The 20049-nt window shown below is 42.1% G+C and overlaps 2 protein-coding genes across 4 annotated transcripts; one reads left to right on the plus strand and one right to left on the minus strand.

The window, feature by feature from the left end:
- Positions 1–602: 602 nt before the first annotated feature.
- Positions 603–2928, plus strand: LOC311500280 (cofilin-1-like). The gene is made up of 4 exons (XM_084561576.1): positions 603–687; positions 1489–1778; positions 1942–2018; positions 2221–2928. Exons 1-4 carry the CDS (start codon positions 685–687, stop codon positions 2340–2342), a joined length of 492 nt encoding a protein of 163 aa, XP_084417702.1. The 5' UTR covers positions 603–684; the 3' UTR covers positions 2343–2928.
- A 1902-nt stretch (positions 2929–4830) lies between these two features.
- LOC311500279 (ribosome-binding protein 1-like) lies at positions 4831–18344 on the minus strand. Of its 3 annotated transcripts, none has more exons than XM_084561574.1 (27): positions 17388–18018; positions 14265–15300; positions 13034–13188; positions 12791–12913; positions 12030–12182; positions 11738–11856; positions 11457–11610; positions 10289–10427; positions 9980–10161; positions 9845–9879; positions 9678–9753; positions 9516–9553; positions 9343–9424; positions 9193–9230; positions 9014–9092; positions 8847–8927; positions 8617–8712; positions 8442–8531; positions 8270–8362; positions 8123–8173; positions 7938–8018; positions 7464–7547; positions 7164–7241; positions 6442–6525; positions 6245–6343; positions 5450–5593; positions 4831–5350 (listed from the first exon to the last, which is right to left on the minus strand). In XM_084561574.1, the coding sequence occupies exons 2-27, from the start codon at positions 15280–15282 to the stop codon at positions 5312–5314; spliced, it is 3411 nt and encodes a 1136-aa protein (XP_084417700.1). In that variant the 5' UTR covers positions 15283–15300; positions 17388–18018; the 3' UTR covers positions 4831–5311. The 3 variants fall into 3 exon arrangements, with proteins under 3 accessions (XP_084417700.1, XP_084417699.1, XP_084417701.1); XM_084561573.1 differs by having other exon boundaries at positions 9193–9233; positions 17388–18017; XM_084561575.1 differs by lacking the exon at positions 7164–7241 and having other exon boundaries at positions 9193–9233; positions 17388–18344.
- Positions 18345–20049: the final 1705 nt, after the last annotated feature.

Genomic DNA, 20049 nt, shown 5'->3' on the forward strand with positions numbered 1-20049 from the left:
GGCTTTACGCTGACTCTGCACTTTAATTTTGAAGGGCCGTAGAAATGGTGCCGACTCATCAATCAGTCATTCAGAAGTGGAAGAAAACAGGTGACAAAACGAGAACTAAAAACACGTCATCCAAATTGGTCCCCCTTATCAAAATGCGTTACCGCGTCTAAACGTAGTCGAGCTGAACACACCACCCTTACCTTTTATTCCAACATATCTGTGCACTCGTTTTACCCTTTACCTTATAAGGCAAGTAAACTTGCACCTCAGCAGCAGATGAGTAAAAAATGTGGACAGGTTTTGTTCTCCATATAAGGGTATTGTGCCGCTCCCACCGATGACACCTGGAATTTCACCTGGAAAGGAAGAGCACAACCATTTTAGGGCAGACTAGCAAAACTAAAGCAGATGAAAACAGGAAAACAAGAAATGTTTATCCTGCGTGTGACAATAAAGCACATATATCCATTGTGATTTCATGTGTAATACGATTAAATGCAAATGCTGAGGTTGCAGATGAATGTGTCACACCTGGGAAGAGGAGATGGGGGCGGGTCTGATTTTGGAGGTGTACTTATTTGCCACTGCTCCTCCTCCATGAGTCAACCTGCTCTTCTTCCTTATGACCCTTCAGCATTGCGACTGCAGCTGCCATTTTTTCCCTGCTTGTCTCCCTCACACATCAGAAGCAAAATGGTGAGTAGCTTTCACAAAGAATTTCTGCTGGATTTGCTTGTGCTCTCTCACTTAACAACTCCTGTGTGATTTGTTTGCTGCACAGGACCCGTCTAAAAAAAAAAATAAAATCTCTATATTTTCAGAAGTGCAACTTCCTTATTTTAACAATAATCATAAAAGATGATGCGTAAACTTTGTGAATTTTGTTTGCCTTGTGTGCATGTAAGACTTTCACTTGATGTTTCTTTGATAAAAGGCTTTGCTGTATTGAAAGTAAAGTTAGATGAATGGCTTTGTACAAGGTGTGGTTTTGCCTCCAAAATGGAGGCAGCTCTGTTCGTGCTTCAAACTTGCAGAGAAAGAATCCCTCAGGGCGGTCTTTCTTGTGCTAACTTGTTCCACAATGACTGGAATGTGACAGAACTGAGGCCTTGAGAATTTATCGGGAAGCAACACCCATGGTGTGTTACTTCTAAAAAGCAGGTTGAATATTTAAACATTTGACTGCCTGAACGGTCCTTCTCTTCAGAGTTTAGTTTTGAACAGCTTCCTGTTTCTTCATTTAGTTCTGCTTTTCATCCAGAACCAAAGTACAAGTGCAGAATGGCTGCTGAAATACGAGCCAAGGCCCAAATCTTTTAAAAGTGCTCATATTGCGATCTAATATTTTCTCATTTTGAGGGAAATGGATTATACTTTGTGCTGAACTTAAAAATCGAATTATGATGAAATACTAGTATCAGATTTTGTCATAGACAACTGGTTTGTTGTTTTTTTTATTTTTTGTACTAAACATGGATTTGTGACATGTCTCTACAGGCATCTGGAGTAAAAGTGAGCGACCGGGTGAAGGACATCATCAACGAAATGAAAGTCGTGAAGAGCGATGCTGACCAAAAGGAGCGGATAAGAGTGGTGATATTTAAAATCGGCGAAGGCTACATCAACGTGGAGGAGATTCACCGGGAAAAGGACCTGGAAGGCGTGCCAGATGTCTACAAGTTCTTTGTGAGCAAGCTGACTCCTAAAACGTGCTGCTACTTGCTGTACGACTGCCACTTTGAAACCAAGGAAGCAAGCAGAAAGGAAGAACTGGTCTTTGTGATGTGGTAGGTCCTTGTCCATCACTTGTGCATCTTCAACTTTTAGACAGATTATCAGTACACTGTCAGTAAAATTGTTTAAGAGCCAAAGATCTTCTGTGTGCATATGTGTGGAAAAAGGTGTGTTATATTAAGCAATTTTGATGACGGTAATTTCTCTTTCTTCAAGGGCTCATGAATGTGCAACCATCAAAGAAAAAATGCAGTACGCTAGCTCGAAAGACTCTCTTAAGAAGGTCATGTCAGGTAGGTTCCTTTTTCTGAATCACAAAATGGCAGATTCTTGACATTTTTTATATTTAACCCTTTCATAAACGTGTTAATTGTTTGCCACTCTTTAAAACACATTGATAGAATCCCATCTTTATGTCCCTGCTTTCATTTGGGGTAGGCTTTTCTAGACAGTTTAGAATTTGTGCTCAAAGGTTTCCCCTCGTGTCTTCAACAGGCATCAAACACGAGCTGCAGATGAACGACCTATCAGATTACGGCAACAGAGATAATTTTGCAGCAAGAATGGGAAAAGGCGTAATCAAAATCGAGGGCATTGACGTGACACCTACAAGTTGAATTGAGCAACAAACAAACCGGCTTTTCCCTGTTTAGTTAAGCTAAATTTCAACGGATTCGAAACGGATGATGACAAAGTTTCCAAATAGACTATGTTTTTTTGTTTTTTTGGATTGGTTCAGCAAAGCTTAAGGGGAAGGGTTGGGCTCTGGATGGAATTAGATTTATATAACACAAACCTCTAATGTCTGTGCCCTGCTAAACTCTGTAGTCATACCTGTTTGGCCGTGAAATCAGCCTGGTTCAGATGTAATTTCTCAGTTTTTGGATATAAATATTAATCATACTACCATCTTTCATTTGACATTTAAATTTCTCAAATCAGTAATATCTGTTTATGTACATAACTGGCATGCTGTAAAATAACCAAATCAATGCCCTACTTGGGTTTATTAGCTGGTAAACTAAAATCAAAATAGCTGGTTCTTGTGAGTATGTGAGCATGTTTTTCCTGGACACCTTTATCAATGCCTAAAAGTATATTAGGTTCTTTTTTTTACCAAAGAAGAAAAATAAACCACAAAAGTTACACTTAAACTGCGGCAGTTAATGCACTGTATTGTCAAATAAATCCAATGCAACCAGTTTTGTGCCGTTTTTGTCTTTTTCTTGTGATTTTTTTCCCGTGTAGTGAGACGGTGTTGGTTTACTTTGTTAGTTTGGCAGTGCAATTGGAAACATTCTGGTTGTGTTTTAGCTGACATTAAGGAATCCTTGGACAGTTTTGAGGCTGACATTTTGATTTGGTAGTTGATCACAGCATACAGAGAAGTCCCTCCCATCATCCAGATTTACCAGGAGATTAGTTTTGACTTAAAAACTTTACTTTTTGAATTGCAGGTGTTGCTGTTTACCACAAACATGTAGAAATATAGTTAATTACACTAGGATTATGAGGGGGTTTTAACAAGTTAGCCTGCATTCATAGGCTACTGGTGACTATGGCAACACGTTGTTTATGGACTCACAGTGACATAAGCAAAACATCCGCCTTTTAATGGCTAAACCCATTACAGGCTGACCCACAACACCTAACAACAACAACTCTTAAAGCTAATAAGTCGTTTTAAACAGGCGTCTGCGCGGTGAATATGACGTTAAAGTCGGCAGTTAGCTTAGCATACAGGCTAGGAAACGACACGTCGTCCTACTTTGCCGTTGGATTCTCGCGAGATCCCACTACAAATCCCGTTAATTGTCGAAAGGGAGCGATCATTGGTTGCCAGGCAACCAATGGAGACTGAATAACTTGGGGGTTTCAAACTAAGATATAAAACGAAAAAGTTATTAGGGAGTCTAAAGGTGTAGGTTGGAGGAGTTTGTTACCTTTAGATGGAGGGGAAAAAAGAAATTTACCCGCTTCTAGTCTTCATGCTAAGTACCATAGCTAGCTGTAGTTGATATTAACCTAACTTTCACCAACAAGGTTTTGATTTTGAACTATTTACTGTTTTGTGCTGCTTATAACTCCCTCCTTCCAAAGGAGGCATGTCTATCTCTTATCTTATTAATTAAACTTTTGTGCACTTATTCTTCAGTTATTTGTAACCTTTACTTTGCCAACTTGTTTTTTTCCATTGCTTAAACAGGGACTTCATATTACAACACATAGTCTACTGCTGGTTTAAAATGACTCTAAAAGCAGGAAGCCATTTAGAAAGTTGTGTGTATGTGTCACATGACCAGCCTATAGTTTCCAAAATCAGCCCAAGTGAGCAGCGTCAGAGCTGGTAATTTATGCTCTTAAGAATCTGACCAAATAAGGAACCACACTGATATTTTGAAGCGACTCCTCCTCCCACTCTGATTTGAGGAAGGTCGCGCCATTTGTGTGCACCGCTTCCGCCTCTCAGAAATGTTTGTGTCAAACCTAACGCCATAAAACAATAAAGCCATCAAAATCTAAGTGTGTCCACAACAGCAAGATTGTTTCATTTTGCAAGTTACAGTACTTCAGTTTAAAGAATGTTTATATCATAGACACTGGCCTATGTTTTCTTTGTATGGCTGATAGAAATCAGTCCAGAGACAAAACCATGCATTGCTTTTGAGACGTCTCATAATCTAACTCCGTCTTGCGATACATTTCCTGGTGTCTTTCTGCTCTACTGTAACTACTGATACAAGTGAAGCTCGTAAGAAAATGCAGTGTGAATTAATTTCCCTCCATTTTGTTGTACGAGAGCCCCACACTATGAGGATGTCACGGTGTTGCAATACTTCCTGTTCGAAGGCAAGGCTGTTCTCCACACAGCAGAAATGTGCCTGTTTTTTGTTTTTTTTCAAACAGCTTTTCACCCTTGCAGGATGGTTCATGTGTCCAACAGTCGACTGTGTAATAGTCCTGAGCTAACTGTGTTAAGTCATGACGCAGAGGGGTGTGATTTGCACCAGATACGAAACCGTGTCACAATCCGACAGCCAAATTTACTTTGCTTCCTGGATGCAGCTCTTCGCAGCGACAAAGAAAGTGAACAGGACCACGTAGTGCTACACACTGTAGTTTATTCATTCATACAAATTCATATTCGTTGTGTGTTGTTGGCAGCTGGCTACAGAGGAAAGCAGGCCCTAAAGCAACCGCTTTCATTAACCATAAAAATGTTCCCATCATTCAACCACATAGAAAAGACAACAATACAAAGTAATTGCACAGGCTGATGTACGTTTGACGTACAATCGGTTTCCCTTTTAACACTGAACTATGAGGAAATGTTTGGAATATAAGGCAGGGGGGATAAATAACTTCTGACACAGCCAGAATTTGTTGATGGAATGTGGGTTTCAGTAAGGTTCGCAGCAGAACTCCCTCCTCTAATCATAGTTTGAAATGTTCATAATACTCAAGTCCTACAGTTGCAACAAATGCAATCAACTACAAGAAAAAAAATAATTTGGGAATGCATAAGTATAGTAATCGTAAGGCATATTTGGCAGTTTTTTGTGTAGTGTCCGTAGTGAACTCCTTCTCAGACGGACGTCCCTTCCTTCAGTTCCACATACTCTCCCTTTAATAAAATTTAAAAAATAAAAATAAAAAAGATTAGAGTCAAAACAAAGAAGCTCATTAAAACCATCTGAGCTTAGGTATGCGTCAGCTGTCTCACCTTGCCCTCCAGGTGCTCCTGTAGTGTTCTCACTGTGTCTCTCTCTTTGGTCAGCTGCTCCTGAGTGGCTTTAAGAAGCTGCTGGAGCTTGGTGGCCGCCTGGCCCAGGTCTTTGGACAGCTTCTTCTCCTTCTCCAGACGCTCCTGTTCCAACAACAATAGGAAATATTACCTTAAAGTACCAAAGCAAGGCTGGGTGGAAACTGAATCTTCAGAGAGAAATTTAACACAAACTATATACTGACAGTTGTGAAATAATTGAGTAACTCCTTGTCGTTATTGAACAGATAAATACTTTATTTAGCCCGAGGGAAATGTGTGTGTATGCATATATATATATATATATATATAAGAATAACTGTCCATCTTTGCCTTAAGTGAGAAAATTTGATTTTCACATTTTCATTTAAGGCAGATGGACAGTTATTCTCGTGCTGGTGGCATGTAATGAAGTCTGAATGGGGAAGATGGAGCCTGAAGCTTGTGCATATGCCTGTACTTGTCAGGTGGGAGGATCTTAGGACAGATGGGGAAGAGGCAGGAAGACAGCTGTTTTTTTCACATTTTTTCATCTTTAAAGTGTTTTCCCCCCATGGTGTCAGATTTCCCCAAGGACAGGAGGAAAAGGACACTTTGAAATAAATTATATTGAATCAACCTGAGCTAACTCTAACCTACTTTTAGTTAAATTACACAGTTTGTGGAAAAAATAAGCTTTCAAGATGATTAGTACTTTCCTGACTAAATCGCACTGGGTTACCTACAATAACAATAAACAATGTTATTGAAACACACCTTGAGCTGAGCTACATCTTCATTATCAGATTGTGGAGTCTCTGCAGAATCCTTTAAAAGATCCAACTGAGCCTGAAGTTCTGCAATAGTGTTCTGGGCCTGGAAGGTGACAAACCAAACACACACGCTCATGTTATCCACTTAATAACCCCATGATGTGAAAAGAATACAAAGAGTGCATAGATAATGGCTGCTACCTGCTCGATCTCTTCCGAGAGCTGCTGCCTTTGAGCCACCTCCCCGTGCAGATTCTCTGTTGTTTGAATAAACTCTTTCTGGACCTGACAACAGAGGAAAAAAAACACACAAACTCTATAAATACACTCACACACTCACACAGACTAATGGCTATCACGTACGAGTGTATGCAAACGGGGTTCTGTCAAAGCAGTGGTGCTGAGCACACACCCACACACACACACACGGAAGCTGCTCGACCTGTGCAGTTAGTTTCCTCTCGCTTGATTTCAGGTGAAAGGGTAAAGTCAAGCACAAAATATCCTTGCTGTTAGGAATCAGACAAACAAATCTCTGAAAACAAAGGAGAGGTGAGCATGCTGACTAAGTTGAGAAAGAGCAGCGGTTAGAGTTAGGTCCACGCAGTTAATGCAAACAGTGATTAGCATAAACAGCCGCTCTGTCGGAGGAGGACTGGACAGACTGGAAATACGACACTCATTTATCAGAGTCATCTCAGTATCCGTGTTCTGTGGCTACATCCTTTCATTTTAGGACGTGGATGTAACCAGATGTGCCATTATGCTCAGATCACAATAAAACTAAATGTGTCTTCTGCATTTTCAATTGAGAACCAATTAAAAAAAAACAAATAATAAAAGGAGGTATGTGTCCCAGTAACCGACTGTCCAGTGCTCTCCGACAGGAAGTGAAGGGTGCCCTGTGACCTCTGCACCCTGACCTGACTGGGTTGAGCCTCAGCTGGGCCATTCTGTTCTCGCTGAGCCCGCACCGTGATCTCGCCCAGCTGCTCTCTGACCTGAAACAGGAAGCCGTCACCAGTCACTGATTATGGAACCAGCATCCATGAATCCCTTTCGTGTTTTACACGTCACTGCCACCTTACCTAGCTGGTTCAGCACGTGTTACTGAAGGGATTTTCACAAATTCCTTGTCATACGTCATGTCATACAATAAAATCCCTCCCGCACACCTCAGTTGTTTGGAAGATGGGTAAAGCAGGTTGTGTCAGTAAAGTCACCTGTTCTAGCTCCTCCTTGAGCGCCCTGGCCTCCTTCTGGGCCACATCCAGCTGGCTCTGACGCTCAGACAGCTGCAGTTTCACCTGAACACACAGCACAGCATAAGAAGGACCAGATGTTAGACAAGAAAGTGTAACAAAAGCAGTAGACACCTTAAAATACATATAATATCCTTTGAGGATTTTATGAAAAACACATAAAGCCAGTGTTATATTCATTGTGGGATGCAAAGTTTGCTAACTCAGTCAATACAAAAAGCTAGAAATGTGCCCTAGGATGTTTTTTCAATCTCCTTTCCCAAAGGCCAAGAGTATTACCAAAAAGCACAACAAACACCACTGATTGTAATTTAGCAAAATCATTCATGGTGTACAAAAATAGTAAAGTGAGTTAAAAGTATCACTTGATGTCAAAACGTAACACAACAAACTAAATTGTATTAAGGCTGCTGTAGATTTAAGCTGCTTGTGTACCTGCTCCAGCTCCTCTGAGGCCAAATGGTTGTCTGACTGCTTCTCCAGCTGGGCTTCCAGAAGCATCATCTGCTCCTTCATCTGCAGGGAACAAAAAGAAGAAGAAGGGAGGAAACAAAAACATTTTAAGCTGTGAGCTTTCTTCAAGAGGTGATTGTATCTGAGAGAGAGAGAAATATCCGCACCTGTCCTACACTTTGGTTTTCTGCCTCCAGCTCGCTGACTTTCTGTAAAGCCTGGGAACATGACATGAGATCGAGTTTTATAAATACTATAAGTGAACCTGGTCACAACAATTTAAGGTGGTTCCTTAGATTTTAAGTATAACTTACCTCCTTCAACTGTTCCTCTGAGTTAGCCATCTTGGCTTTCCATACCAGCTCTTCCTCCTCCACGCTCTTTTGCAGATGTTTCAGCATTCCTTCCTAAAAGGAAATGGAAGCAGATATAAATGTGTAAACTAACCCCATAATCTACAACCCTAATATGATTTCCATCACTTACCGTTTCAGCTAGAACAGTCCTGTACTGTTCACATTCAGCCTGCAGGGTGCCATGGGTCTCCTCTGCTTCCTTCAGCTTCTCAAGCAGCTCCTGAAACAAATCAAACCCACTCAGGACTTCTTCTGACAAGATAATTCAAACCAGTGTGGTGTAATAGTATAAAACTGTGTCTTACTGGCAACACTGTGCTCGACTCAGACTGCTGGCTCTGCTGGCTCTGCTGGCTGAGAGCCCCCTCAGCATTCTGCGTAAATATTTGTAACCAGTCGGACTAAATGAGAGAAAAGCAGACAGGAATGATTCACGTGCACATTATTATTATTTCTTTTTTTTTTTTAATTGCAGTCAGAATAAGTAATTATTGAGCAACTCCTTTTGTGAAATCCCCTTTTTTTTTTTTCTTACCTGCTCTGTCTCTACAGGTATCTGTGGGAAGAGTGACTGGAGAGTTTCTTTGGTTTCAGTTTGGAAAGCTGCCAAAGACTTCTGTTAAAGCAACAGGTGACATAATCATTAATTAACAGGAAAGTGGTCTCAACTGATAAGCAACTAGTGAATAAAAAGACTCTTACTGCATCAGTGGCTGTCTTTTCTTTTGCTTCTCTGAGCTCCTCTTGTAGTGATGTGACAAGAGCATCCTTCTCAGTCAGACTAGCAACAACCACAACAGACAAAACAGAGATCTGAATGACAAACCTGATCAGCCAGCAAACTATACGTTAGCTTCATGGACACATGTTCAGTCTATTACCTGGTCTGTAGTTGTGCGAGTTCTGTGGAGCCATCTAGCTGCTGAAACAGAGAGTGTACGCAAATAAGTCACCAAGACAATGTTTTTTGTTCTGCAGGGCTGCTCTGCGAGTACAGTCATGCACATTGACACATAAAGATGGATGCTTACTGGTGTGCTCTTAAGTTGCACCATCTCTTCTTTGAGGTTTTTGAGTTCGTCTTGAAGTGAAGCAATAACGCCGACATCCTCACTTAAGGATTAATTAGAAACAAATGGGTATAAATAATCAGAATGCATGAAGCAAAACTGTGAGAGTAGATGGATAGTAAAAGGCATCATACCTTTTATTTCTTTGTTCAAGCTCAGCAATAGTGTTCTCCTGTTGGAAGAGCAAATGAGTTGTCATCATTGTAAGGCAAATCTTTTCTTATGACTTCCTGGATAACTGAAAAGTGATACTATTTTGGTGACAGATTTATTAACATATGCTTGCGAAGACTTACAGCAGCTTCCTGCTTTGTCTGCAGCTGCTTCAGTTCCTCCTGAAGTGTGTTCAGCTGGCTGTCTTTCTCCTGAAGGCTGTAAAAGGGTGGCGCAGTATTTACAATAGTAAATGAAATGGATCTGGGTCTACAAACAGTTCCTGGAGAAAGGATGATCAAACTCTTACCTGAGCTTTAGATGTTCCAGTTCAGCAGCATTCGCCTGGTGAATCACAAAGAGCAAACATCCTCAGGGGTGAATATACGTGGCTATATACGTGGCCAGCTTTCAATTTCAGAAAAACAGAAGACAAACTTTTTACCTGTTGGCCGTCATCTTCCTTTTTGTTCTGACTAGCCTCCAACAGTGAGTTGATGGATGCCACCTGTTGTACAAGCTGGCTTTTCTCTGTCTGTGTCTCCTCCAACTGCTTAGTGAGTGCATCCACCTGAGCAGAGCGCTCCTTGATCTCAGCCTCCAGTTTCCCAATATGCACTTGGAAGTCTGCAAGAAATATGCCATAACTGTCTCAGATGCAATTTCCATTTAAATGTTTTAGTATCAAAACGCTAAATAAAGAACAGTTCTTAAACATCTGTTAACCATTAAGACCTTGTTCACCCATTCTGACCTGAGACTGTGCTGCTGTCCTGTTGGGCCTGATCCAAAGTGGCCTGCAGGCTCCCGTTTCTGCTCTGTGTTGTTCTTAGCTCCTCACACACCTCCTCCAGTCTCCTCTGTAGCGCCTGCTCGCTCTCTGCATGGCTGGCCTGAGAAAGAAATGAATCAAAATATGTGAGAACAGCAGGGGGCAGCAAAGACTTGTTAAGTTATCAAACTTGGAAGGCAAAGGTTGCGCGTTTGGGCTGTGTTGCGCTTCTTTTCCTCAGATTTCTGCACAATTACACAGAAAAATGACAGAATATTCAAAGATAATCCACCTATGGGACAAGCAGGATATCCTTTCGGCTTGAGGTGGTGTGACGAGTAAATAAAATGGAGATTTTATCATCACGTTGAGCAAATCTTTTTAAGGTCTTGTAGGAAGTGCTTTGAACTTGAGGCGATTTTGAGTTGATTTGCTCGTCTATGCCTCAATGATATATTTAATAAAATAAGCAAAATGTTGATGACGATGAGAGAAAACTCTCTCTCAGCTGGTCAACAGTAGTCTGATTTATGGCCCGAGCCATTGCATAACATCTTACTGCCGGGAAGCATGTAAATAAATGATTAAACCGACTGAGCACTTGACCTGATGACTCACTTGCTCCACATAGCCCAAATTAGTTCACACCGACAGCATTCCATTAGTGGGAATCTGTGTGGTGTGATAGCACATGGGAGCAGCAACATAACACTGCAAAGCGAAGAGAGAACTGCTTCCTGTCTGTATGTCACGTGTCGTAAATAGCGTCAGACAGTTCCTGTATTTTTACTGCCAATTACTTCGGGCTGCAGAGGAGAGATGCTTGGACACGCACACATTCCAGCTGGTGCTGAGAAGCTTTTTCCCTGCAGCCCTATTATTGTGTGGCTGCATTCCAGCGTGGCCCTGGGCTCTGTGATTACAAGGCAATTAAAACTACCCATACCATTAGAGGGGTCTGGGTAAAGGTGGGAAAGGTCTAGGCTTGCATTCGGTGCAACTAACCAGCTGCTGGAACGAGAAACTGTTTTTTGTCTGGCTAGAATGAGTTTAGCTCCACTTGGAAACTTGATCATGTCAAATGTCGTTTACAAAATAAATAAATAAATAAATAAAACATAATGGAGATGTCCCAAAATGGCAGGCTGACCTGTAGTAGTGAGAGCTGCTTCTCAGTAGCGGAGACCTTGGCCTCCAGGCCCTTCCTGATGTGCTCATCAGCATGCAGACTTTCTGTCTTCTCTCCCAGCTCCTTGGTTAACTTTGCACATTCCTGACGCAGCTTGGCCAGCTCTGCATTTTGTCTGAGGGCAGAACGAAAGAGAGAAAGTAAGACGGAGGGACAAAGAGTCACTATATAGGCCTTACAAACATATGCTGATGCTCCACATCACACTGATTGTAAACTTCAATTAATATAGATGTACTCACTTGCTCTCGGCTTGACTAGTAGCTTGGTTGAGAGCATCGCGCAGAATAGAGTTCTCCTGCTGTAGACGAGCAAGTTGGGCATTGGGGCCTTTTTCCAGCTGGTCCTGCAGGCTCAGTATCTGGAATAATTTTAAAGTTTTCTTATGAATAAACTTTGCAATTGCACCTCTGACTGATCGTTACATGATGCTCAAGAACACTGCATTTATAGAGCCTTCAGAGATAATCTTCACTTCTAAGTGAATGTTAGGGACAAGGCTAATTTTAATTTTAGATTACTTGTAGAAGCTACCTTTGCATTGAGCCTCTGGGTCTGGGCCACGTGGTCCTGGTAGCTGGCCTGCATGCGAGCTTGCAGAGCAATCATTTCTTGTTCCCTCTTACTCAGCTGGGAACTCAGTCTTGTCTCCACGCCGGCCACCTTGGACTTCTCAGCAGACAGCTCCTAACAAAAAACAAACAAACAGTCAGAGATTAAATTCAGATTGTAATGTTTCTGCCAAACAGCCACTTCGGAGTGAAGTATCGCCGTCCTTTATCTGAAGATGTTTTAGACTTTAAATCTAATGCCCCCGGGGTGTCACAGCTTTCATTCCTAAACTTGGTTCAGCACAAGAACATATGAAAAGTAATAAATTTGATGACAGGTTGCACTTTAGAGCACCAACATGTTAGTTTTCAAGATATCTAAAGCTATACTGCACAACCTAAGAGTTATTTTATAAAGCAAAAGTATGCTACAATTTTTTGACTTTCACGTTTCTTGTGTTTCGGTTTGCTTGCAACTAGCGCCACCTTCAGGACAAACGATGGAAACTGCAACTCGAATGTTAAATGTACACATTTAACAGAGAATTAACGCATTTCATTTCGCTAACAACAAAGCTTCCTTTCTCTGTTCACACATTCTGCCTCACGAATAGTAAGGAAAACAAATCGGCAAAGATTCTCATCCATGTAAAGCATGTTAGAGCCTCTCAGTGCTGCAACCACGGCTATAGAGGAGAATGTGTTGTGGCAGATATTTGGCACAGTTTTTGAGGCATATCTAACCTTGGTGAGTTCCCTCAGACGGTTCTTCACAATTGAAGCGTCCTCTTGTTCTGCCGCCAGCTGTTTCTCTCTCTCCTCCAGCTGTTTCTTCAGCATTGCAACTGGGTCTCCTTTCTGAGTGGCCTATAAACACAAAGACCGAAAAAAAAAAAAAAAGAATGAATCTTTCCTCAAGTCTTAGAATACAGAGAACTACATGTTCCCATGTCCTTTTTCCCCATCACTGACTGCAGTGTCTCATACCATATGCCAGGTGTCCTGGATGATGCCAACTTTCTCAGACAGAATCTCGATGAGCCTGTGAGCCTCTCCCTCGCTGAACACCATGCTTCTGATGGTGGACACCAGAGACTTATATGGCAGGTACAGCGGAGCATCAGCGGAATCCACAACTGCCACTGAAGAGGCAAAACATAAAATAACACAGCAGAGTGAGAAAAACAGTTTCGAATTTATTTCATGTTTAAAACAAAACCGGGCGGTTGTGAAAGTTTTAGGGCATCACAGAGATGACTGAATCCTCACACAGCCTCAGGAAAAGGACAAGGTTGTGACTCGCCCTTAGGGTCTGGGGCCCCGGGCAGTTTCAGATGGCAAAATTAAGGGGCATTGCGGCACCAGGCGGAGACAAGCCTCAGGCCACGGAGAAAGCCCCCCCCCCCCCCCCTCTCCCTTTCTACTCATTGTCAGTGGCACTGAGAGGCTTTGTCAGCTAACAAAACAGGGCAACAGTGTTTGGACAAGCTGGCGTGCTCTATGCCCTCCGGAGCAGAGTGCCAGACATTACCCACCGCTGCCATTGGCACTACTTTCCACGGGTACACAGCTAGAAGTTCATCAGTACTGACAAGTTATTCCTGCCTTAGATTGTGATTGTGTGTGTGTGTGTGTGTATATGTACCGCAACTGTGCAGACATGCTTTCATTCCCACCTTCAAAGTCTGAGTTCAGACATCAGTGTTATGGCTAATGCAGTTCCTGCCTAGACAACCATTTAATTTTAAACAATGGCTTCTGATCTTTGATATGAGGAGTTTTAGATGAGGGTGGTTTATCAGACCAACTGCATGTCATGCTTATTGGCAGTCCAAGGAAATGTGTCTGTCAATGGGATTAATAAAAATAAAGAATTGGCCCCTTCATCTTTTTTTTTTTTTAGTTTAGAAAAACCAACAGTAAAAATACTGACATGCAGATAGATAAGCAACTACAGTGTAGAGCTGTGTTCTGGTTTTGGCATAGTGGTCACACTTGAAACTGCAGGGTATGTGATACCCTTCAGAGGCGTGGCCAAGAACAGGGGATGGGATTCTTAAAACCGAACAGCGTTACTCTCTTCCCATGCCCAGATTATTTGCAGGTTTCAAAATTTTGGAGAACATTGCCTTTACTAACCATTTCCAAACTATAAAAATGTAAAAATAAAATTAAAACGTACATAATAATTGTAAGTATATGTTTCATTCCTGCTTACCAGACTCAGCCTTTTTCTTGGAGGCCTTCTTCTTGGGCTCCTGTCCTTTAGTAGGGGCCTGCTGAGATCCCACTGGAGGCACAGCCATGACTGGGACATCTTTAGTGACAGCCTCCAAGACTGGAGTAGTCTTGGATTGGGCTGGTGCAGACTTGGCTGGTGCGGCAGCAGACTTGGCTGGTGCGGGGGCAGACTTGGACGCGCCAGGGGCAGACTTTGCTGATGCAGGAGCAGCAGCAGGGGCAGATTTGGTGGCAGCGGGAGCGGACTTAGCCGACACTGGGGCAGGAGCAGACTTCGTGGACGCAGGGGCAGACTTCGTGGACGCAGGCGCAGACTTAGCGGATACAGGGGCAGACTTAGCGGATGCAGGGGCAGACTTAGCGGACGCAGGGGCAGACTTGACTGGGGCAGGTGTAGGGGATGGGGCGGTTGCTTTGGTTGGGGCAGGCACAGGAGCCTGGGTTACTGGAGGAGCAGCAGAGGACTTGACGGGTGCAGGAGCAGACACAAGTGGAGCCGGCCGGGAAGAGGCTGGCTCGACCTTTGCCACCTTCTTCTTCTTCTTGTCTTTAGGTGAGGGTGCAGGTGAGGGCTCGGCAACGGGGCTCGGTTCAGCAGCGGTCTTGGGCTGAGCTGCTGCCACTGGAGCTACAGGAGCAGGCTCGGGAACTGGAGCAGGAGCAGCGGCTACAACTGGGGCAGCGGCAGGCTCAATAACTGTGTCAGCTTCAGCGTCAGTAGCCTCTTCAGTTTTCTCCTGCTCTGGGATCTTTCCGTTGGGCTTCTCTTCTTTCTTCTTTCCACGGCTCTTCTTCTCAGACACTTTGTCCTTCTTCTTTTTGTCAGAGCGGCCAGATTGTATCTTACCCAACTCCCTGCGTTGTTTAGCTAGGGCCTCCTCATAAGAGGTCTCCTTCATGGAGAAGGTGGAGACAAGGGCAATCCCGACAGCAGAGATTACCATGAATCCACCAAACACCATAATTCCAAGGGTCTGTGGGTCGTAGATATCCATTGTTGAATCTCAGTAAACCTACAGATAGAAAGGGAGTGCTTGTCAACACAGATAACGACTCAAATATTTATTTTTCTAAACCCCTAACCACGCTGAAGTACATGATGTTATTCAGAATAGACCAAAACTGTAATGCTAACAGTTTTTCTCTGTGCTGGGCAAAACAAAACTGACCACAGCTGGATTACAACAGCAGCTGATGTGACTGAGTAGTGACTCAGACGTGCTCATACTGTAGGTAGAACAATCTCAGCTTTTACCTTCAGTTGCCTCAAGGTGTCACTGTTCTCCTTAAAATCCTGAGGTTGGCCACATGATGCAGACCAACAATCTGAGAAGCAAACAGCTGCTGCTCCAGACCCAGTTGTGATACAGTTTATACATAAGTCTCGCCCTTGGGTAGAAAAATGTGGTTGCATAACTCAAAATAAACCCTCACGATTAAATCTCTCAAAGTACCTGATTTTGAAGTTCAGCTTTCTGACAAGCACCGAGACTAACTGAGCAAAAGAAGTGTTAGTTTCTGTTCACATTAAATTCCTGGTTTTGGATTAATGCACTGCTTCTAAAGCGTGACACAAGATACACTAGATTACAGAGCTGCTTTACAAAGATCTATATTTAGCTATCGACAAAACTTACAGTTACAAATGAAAAGCAAATGCACAAAAATATTTTAGAAACAAAAAAATATATATATATCTCTTACTCTGGTAAGTTCTTTAGCATTTAAGACAGTGAAAGCAACACAAACCATAGAGGCAAAAGCGGTTAGGGGCAAAAATGGATAAAGTACACAGAAGCTGGCTGGTGGTTAGTGTTAATTTCCTGCCCTGAAAAAAACAACCCTTAAAGGGTATTTCAGCTATCTCTTTAAAGCTATTCCAGCTATGTCACAAACCAGTATGTTGAGCCTGCAGGCTAGGAAAGTTGGATGAAAGTAGACGGCAGCTTAGGGGACACTCAAGCACCGTCTTTGATTTATTCTTGCAGCTCTGGGTTATATTTTTCTTTATACTTCAGACAGGAGGCATATTGGAAAATACATAAATGAAAAACAAATGTAGTTCAAAGACAACACTGTGACATGGCAGGAGGAAACTGCTGAGCTATTTCAGCGTAATCAAAACAAGAGTCCAGAGTCCTCGTTCATTGCAGGGTCTAAAAAGCTAGAGAGGCACAGGGGAAGAGATTGCCCTGCCTCCTAATCTGAGATGTCACACGTCAGTGCATCTCCACTCAGACTGAAGAGGAGGAGGACCTCAAGAAAAAAAGAAAAAAAAAAACCTAACTCAGGGAGACTTTCAGAGGATGAAAGCGCATCTCAAGCTCCAGAAGAGATCCGACTTTATAGGAGGAAACTTACTGGAGTGTGACCATTATAAACGACATAACCTCGAAGTTTATAATCTATGCTTTCCGTTAGTGGACATCGGAATTCCTACACTGGGGCGGACATTAAAGTAGTCTTCAGCTAAAACAAAGATCTGAACTTTATAAGGCCATGACGGTTTAAAAAAAAAAAAAAAAAGTAAAGCTTTTACCTTTAGAGAAAATAAATATATTTTTATTAGTTGAAACTAAACCCCTTTTACACAAGGCTCTTTCATAAACGCATTGTTTCTCATAACTTTCAATACAGTTTATTTCATAGGAAGATAACGGTAAAACCACACCGCGACCACAAGTGAAAAGAAGCTTTAAGGTTCATGAGAAATTAAAGATACCGTCCGACGTTATTCATCAAAAAATATGATAATGTGGTTCGATACTATTAATATTCCAAATTATATGTTTTTTTTTATCATAACTTCCCAGTTAGCATTGCTGCTAATACTATGAATCAATGAACTTGGCTAACGTCCTGCTCACTCAGTGACGGTCTGCGCTATAAAACTGCCCTACAAAGCCTGAAATGAAACTACAAATCACAGGACTCACGAGGAAATATGTCAAAATAAATTTTTGCTAACTTTAACTTGTGTCTTTCTGTGCGAGTAGTTGCCTCAGGGGTTAGCGGTGGATAGCTTCCCAAGCTAGCTACCGTTGGCTTAATGAATAAAAAAAAAAAAAAAAAAACAGAAATCCAAGAATCCCACACTTACCCCGCTGCTGATAAAGCTACGTCTGCTCGCTTGGAGGAAGAAAAAAAAAAAGGATGGATTGAGAGCAAAAAAAAGCTTTGAGTTACAGATGAAGTGACTCTTCTGCGAAGCTTCCTATATATCCAGCTATCTGGCTAAGTTGCTTTTTTTCCAGTGCTCTCCCCCTCACTCCGCTGGAGAATCCGTGGTCTGCTGTGAAGTCGTGGCACTTCGAGCTGGCTAGACGTGCTGGCCCCGTGCCCCAGATAGCTGCCATAAATCCAGGAGCCTCCTGATTGGCTGGAAAGGCGCACGAGCCGGAAGTGGAGTCGCCGGGAGTTGTAGTCTTCTTCGTGCACGGAAAGGTTCGTACAGCTGGACGGTTTTCAGTCAAACAAAAGGGATTTGTTTGAAGCGGAGACTTGCTAAGTACTTTTATTAAAGTAAAATATTGATCTAAATCGGTTTAAATGTGCTCACGAGGGACGTTACACGTTTCAAAGAGAATACTTTTTATTTCGTTGTTGCTCATACAGGGAGTACTTTTGTTAGCACAAAACTTACCATCCTCATTAGTTTTCTCTTCATCCGCCTCAAAATCAGATTATTCCACGCGGTCTACCTGTATTATATAATTAGATTATATCAGATTGTTTTGCACTGCCTCTTCTTTGGTGCTTTTATCCACATTTCCCCTTATTTTTAATCCTACTTCTCATTTTGCAAACCATTATGTGCAACAGAGGAAACACATACATTCTAATAACACAGTCCTGCACCAAATCCCCCTTCATGACTGTGGTAATATTCATGTTGAAACCGCATTATTTTATCTTCTGGTTATTTATTTATTGTCAAAATAATAGAAACATGCGACTGCACAACACAATGCAATCCTCGGTACAATCCTCGGTACACCAAACACATCAACGACTTTATCAGTTATTTTAAACAAACGTTGAGTCTCATAGCCTTCATGAAGCTAAGATTTAGTGAAGGATTGTTATATTGGAGTGCATTAGTTTTCAGTAGTGCACCTAATGGACTAGTAAGTGACTGTATGCGGCCACTTTGGAAATGGCATTATCTCTCTCTAATGTTGTATGTTTTGGGGTTGGACGATACTTGGTTGCACGAGCCAAGCTCTAAAAAGCATCTTTTATCTGCATCACTACAAAAAAAAGGTCTGTTTTTTTTTTTATTATTATTTCAAGCAATGCCACGGGCATCTCCCTGAAGTTATCGTCTGCCGCCACACCTGTTAGGCGCCGGATAAGATTGTTAGCACACAGTGACGTTCAGATTCTGACAGTCACCTTTGGAAATCTCATTCACCACACCTTCTTTTGTTTCAACGCCCAAAATGATATTGTATTAATATGATGCATTAACACAATATCATGTGCCACGAAAGGTTAGTTAGTAATTAATTACTGTGGGATCATGGTTGCCAGTACAATGTTGCTCCACTGCACCAGTAAAGGAACATTTTGTCTGCCCACGCCCCGGGGTTAGTCATTTGAAGACAAAGCTGTTTTTATAAGCATCCTTTCCACAAGCTCTCCTCAAGCTGCTTAATAAAACAGTTTAAGTGGAGGCACTTCTTTCTCAAGTCATCCGAAGTCATCCCTGAGATTGTTCTTGTCAGCTTTCTGCAAACAATATTGTAAAGAACTCTTTTGTACATTAACATCTTCCAAATATACTTAAGTGACTTTTCTGCAAATATGAAAGGGGACAAATCTCCTTTACAGTAAACACAAGCAAGGGCACTTTTTCTTTTCTGTCCAACGACAGAAGAAATATTTTAATTAAGTGTGCTAATTTAATTCATGACTTATTAATAAAAGTATAAAAATATGGTTGCCCCATGGGATGCAAACACCTACAGTTGCAAACCAAGTATTTATCTGGTCACAAGAGTATCACAACCTACAGCCAGTGTTGTTTGATTTGCATTTCTGCTCTAACTGACGTGTGGCATTTTCACTCCCTTTTCTCACACAGCTACCGAAAGATAAGCCTCGGCCAGATGTCCTCACTAAAGCTCTCATAAGCGTAACAGACAATAACTGAACTTCTGCTCACGCAACGTAGCACGAGCTGCTTGTGAAGTGTAATTCATATTTCTTTGTAGTGCGTTCAGATTATTTATAAATTGAGATGACGTGTTAGTGTTGTTTGCACAAACGACTCGGGGCAGAGAGCAGGGTGCTCTAACCTAGTGAAGGGTTGGCCAAAACATGCCACTTGGTCCTTTGTGGTTTCTGGTGTTGCATTAATGACGTGGCCTTCCTGTAGGAGGCCTTACTGTAGGTGGAAAAGACATCATCCTTTACATGTTCACACTTAAAGAAGAAAAATGTGGGTTGTGGGTCTTGAGGTAGGAAAGATGCCAATATTTAGAGACTTGCCAGTGTAGGCGTTTACATTTATTGCACGCAAGCTTTAAAGGTCTGTGTGCAAATATTACTTTATGGACACCAGGAAGAAGCCTCCTGTTGTCTTTCGCAACAATCCAGTTACGTCAGCAAGCTCTGAAGGTGCACTTTTTATGTTTTTTATTTTTTTTTTTAAATAGCGAGTTCCCTTCAGAGGACACGGTTTCTATTTAAGGAGGCTGTCATGCGTCATGCCTCCACGTCCTGCTCCAAGGCTTTATGTCTGCATTCATCATAACTTT

Source organism: Chelon labrosus (genome assembly GCF_963514085.1).
Source record: "Chelon labrosus genome assembly, chromosome: 15".
In the NCBI taxonomy this organism is placed as follows: domain Eukaryota; kingdom Metazoa; phylum Chordata; class Actinopteri; order Mugiliformes; family Mugilidae; genus Chelon; species Chelon labrosus.